This window comes from Micropterus dolomieu, linkage group LG09 (genome assembly GCF_021292245.1).
Source record: "Micropterus dolomieu isolate WLL.071019.BEF.003 ecotype Adirondacks linkage group LG09, ASM2129224v1, whole genome shotgun sequence".
NCBI classification, from domain to species: domain Eukaryota; kingdom Metazoa; phylum Chordata; class Actinopteri; order Centrarchiformes; family Centrarchidae; genus Micropterus; species Micropterus dolomieu.
Window position 1 is genome coordinate 18411324 of NC_060158.1, and position 3612 is coordinate 18414935.

The 3612-nt window shown below is 40.1% G+C and overlaps 1 protein-coding gene across 1 annotated transcript; it reads left to right on the forward strand.

Annotated features, from left to right (window-relative positions):
- Window positions 1-581: 581 nt before the first annotated feature.
- On the forward strand, window positions 582-3088 carry polr1f (RNA polymerase I subunit F; the record flags this gene model as incomplete). The annotated part of the gene is given in 3 exon segments (XM_046059059.1): window positions 582-932; window positions 2009-2150; window positions 2879-3088. Coding segments are annotated over 3 exon segments (654 nt in total), but the record flags the coding sequence as incomplete, so codon positions are not given.
- Window positions 3089-3612: the final 524 nt, after the last annotated feature.

Sequence of the window (3612 nt, forward strand, 5' to 3'; positions counted from 1 at the left end):
TTCTAATTTGGTTACACCAAATAAGCACAGCATCATCTGAAATAATGGTCTTAAATATAGATTTTGACTGGTTCCCTTAAGACATGGCCTAAAATCAGGTAATAAAGCAATACCCAGCTTGTCGTGTTAGTTATTATTGTGGTTTGGTAGTGCATGTTTACCCTCCACCTACAGTGGATATTTGTAACATTTCAGCCGCTTATTAGCTGAGATTTAAAATTTCAGCAGTTTCACAAATACAACAGTTTCCACGGCTTGGGTAGGTTTAGGCACAAAAAGGATCTTTGTTTGGGTATGTTCATGAATTGTCACATATAAGTCTACTCTTTTGATGATCTGTCATACATGAAATGTTACAATTACTCTAGAAGCTTCCTGTAGACAGATTATCCAAATAAGGTGTTACCATAGAAATAAAACTGTAATTTAAATTATCAAAAATTAGAGATTGTTTATTCAGTAAAATTTTGACGCTGGACTGTCACTATTTTATTTAATTCTTCGACTGTCGTTCCACATCCTGGCCAACAGGCGGCAACACAAAGGACTGTTTTTACTGCTTCAACAGCTGTTGAGCTTTCCTCAAAGCGGAAATCGCCTGTCTTTGGTCTTCCGGTCTTGCCAAACAGTATGGCGAACCTCGAGCATGCTGAGGACAACCCAAAACATGTGAAAATGTCTGGTGACGTCTCCGCCGACAGTGCTGCAGTGCAGCCGGCCGAAGTGTCCTCTGCACCGGACAGATACGCGGGCGCGGTCCCGTGCTCTATCCCGTCGTTCGCAGCCGCCTCCGGGCTGCTGTCAGCTCCGTACTCGTGTCTGGTCATGAACACGCACCGGAGACACATCGGCCTGCCGCCCGTGTACCTGAATAAGAAGAGGACAGGCATCCAGGAGGAGCTGGAAGCCGAGCTGCTCAAGTTCTCCGAGAGGTAACAACACAGGAGGCACCATCATTTTGTCCTTTATTTGACTTATCTTTTGTCATCTCCGTCGACGTCTCTGTTGTGCCAGTACGCAACACCACCATTAATGCCCCCCAAACAACCGTTTCTAACATCGTGCAGGTTTAAGCCTCGCTGCATTAGGTCTGTGTAGCAGTCGTCTGTCTTGTAAACAGTCAAGGTTTGTAGTTACGGCTAAGTTTTCACCTCCATGTCCCTGCTAATTAACTGAAAACAAGGCATTCATTTGGCAGTGTTGGAGAAAGTATTCAGACCTGTTACCACAAGGTAAAAATGCTCCACTACAAGTAAAAGTCCTGTATTCAAAGACTAATGTATTTCACAACTATGAGCTGAAAAATGCACTTATATCAGCAGACTGCCCCCTTTCAGCGTTACACTACGTTACATACATTACTTTCTATACAGCATTTTATGTTGCAGCCGGTAAATGTAAAGCTAACGGTCATTTTTATTACTTTAAGCTGTTTTGTCAAATGCATCATTTAAAAAAGCTGATACGCTTTGCATGTAAACTTTGATCTTCTAAAGAACTAGTTATTAAAGCTGTCTAATATCTAACTAACATGTAACTTAGTAGCAAAGAGTAGAAGGTTAATGTGCTCAGTTACTTTACAAGTGGGTCCACGACGTCAGCATGGCTGTAAATAAACACTGAAGTAGTCTAGTGGTTATGTGTTTACCAGATCTTCATTGGCTTTATTAGTTAACACCTTGTTGAGCTAACCAAGTGTGGGTTTATCAGGCAGAGATGTAAAATATATGCCTTTCCTTGGTGAGTTAGATTGAGAAACAGTGGCCTTAATGTAATGATGCAATGAGAGGATGATGACGTCAGAGTTGTCACAAAAAAAAAATCACGATCTTTTTAAGGTTGAAATTAATCATTCATTGTGTTAAATAGTCTAGTATGCCCGTCAGAATTTCTAAGAGCCTGAATGTTTCATCGGACTATACATGTGTACAATATCATATTATTGTTCTGAATCAAACTGTTGGCTTCCCACCAAGCTAATTCTCCTTGACCTGGTTGACTCTCGCAGTCTAAAGGGAGTTCCCTTGGCTTATGACAACATCAGGATTGTGGGCCAGCACGGAGACATCTACGACGACAGCGGCTACATCCACATGAACATAGAGGCCAACTTTGTTGTCTTTCAGCCCGAAAAAGGACAGAAACTGCTGGTGAGATTTTACATTTAAAGCACTCTGCAGATCAAGAGGAGCTCACAGTACTTCTCAGTTTGTGTTTTGGCCTTGCTCGTACAAACATGTACAATAAATGAGAGACTGTAAATAGGGCTGGACAATAAAACGATAACAATAATTATTGCAATGTAATTTTTTTCAGTAACAATATAAAAAAATGTTCAATAATTATTCAATAAATGTTTGACTTTATTCACTTGAATTATACACAAATTAGGACTTATTTTTTTAATTAAGATTTTTATTTTGTGGTTGAAAAGGGACTAAAAAAAGCTTTTACTTAATTTGACTCGTGCATATTTGTTGACAAAGATTTATTATAATTATGTTCTAACTCAGATTTGTGAAGTGATCCACTGTTTAGCATCTAGTGTTGACCATAATTTAGAGTTTAAACCACAATTAACAATCAGGTTTCTTCAACTTTCACTCAGGAGCAAAAATCAGCCTTTAAACTCAAAAGAAATAACGATTTGATACTTATCGTGATAATTATCGATATCGAAAGATATGAAATCGTGATAACATTTTTGGCCATATTGTCCAGCCATAACTGTAAATGAATTGTGGGAGGATATTTGGGAAAGTGTGGCAGTATGTCTGGCAAAAAAACAGCCCCATGCAAACCAAGAAAATCTGAAGAAAACCTTCACGTCTGGCCCACTTTTATGCATGTTATTTTGTTACTGTGTTTCTGTTCCCAGGGAAAGGTGAATAAACTAGGACCAAGCCATGTGGGCTGCCTGGTGCACGGCTGCTTCAACGCCAGCATCCCCAAACCCAACCTGGTTCCTATGGAAACCTGGCGGGACGCAGGGCCCAGAATTGGAGCAGAGATCGTGTTTGAGGTGACTGCGCTTGACGCTGACGCTGTGGGAGTTCTGCTGATCAGAGGACGACTGGACAGGACCAGGCAAGTTTGCGGCGGGGTGGTTGGAGGGGGAATAGGGGCAAAACATACCTTTGTTATGGGACTGTTAAGGGAGCATATAAATCAGTACCCTTGCCTGCTCTAGGTTCTGCTGACCACAATTGTGTACTACTACTCCCTACATATAAATCTGTCCTTAAAAGAGAAAAAATTCAGACTAAAGAGGTTAAAATCTGGTCTGAAGAATCTATTGCTTGTCATCAGGGCTGCTTTGAGTGTACCGATTGGGAGATGTTTAAAGACTCTTGTAAGGACATTGATGAACTCACTGATGTGGTCTGCTCTTATGTTACTTTTTGTGAGAATATGATTATTACCACCAAAAAGATTAAGGTTTACCCAAATACTAAACCATGGATGTCTAAAGCAGTTAAGTCTAGCTTACAGAAGAAGATGCTGTCTTACAATCAAGGAGGGACATTAGAAAGAAAAGTAGCAAAAAAGGAGGTTAAAGTGGAAATTCTAAAGGCTAAACAAAGGTATAAATGTAAAATAGAGAATAAACTG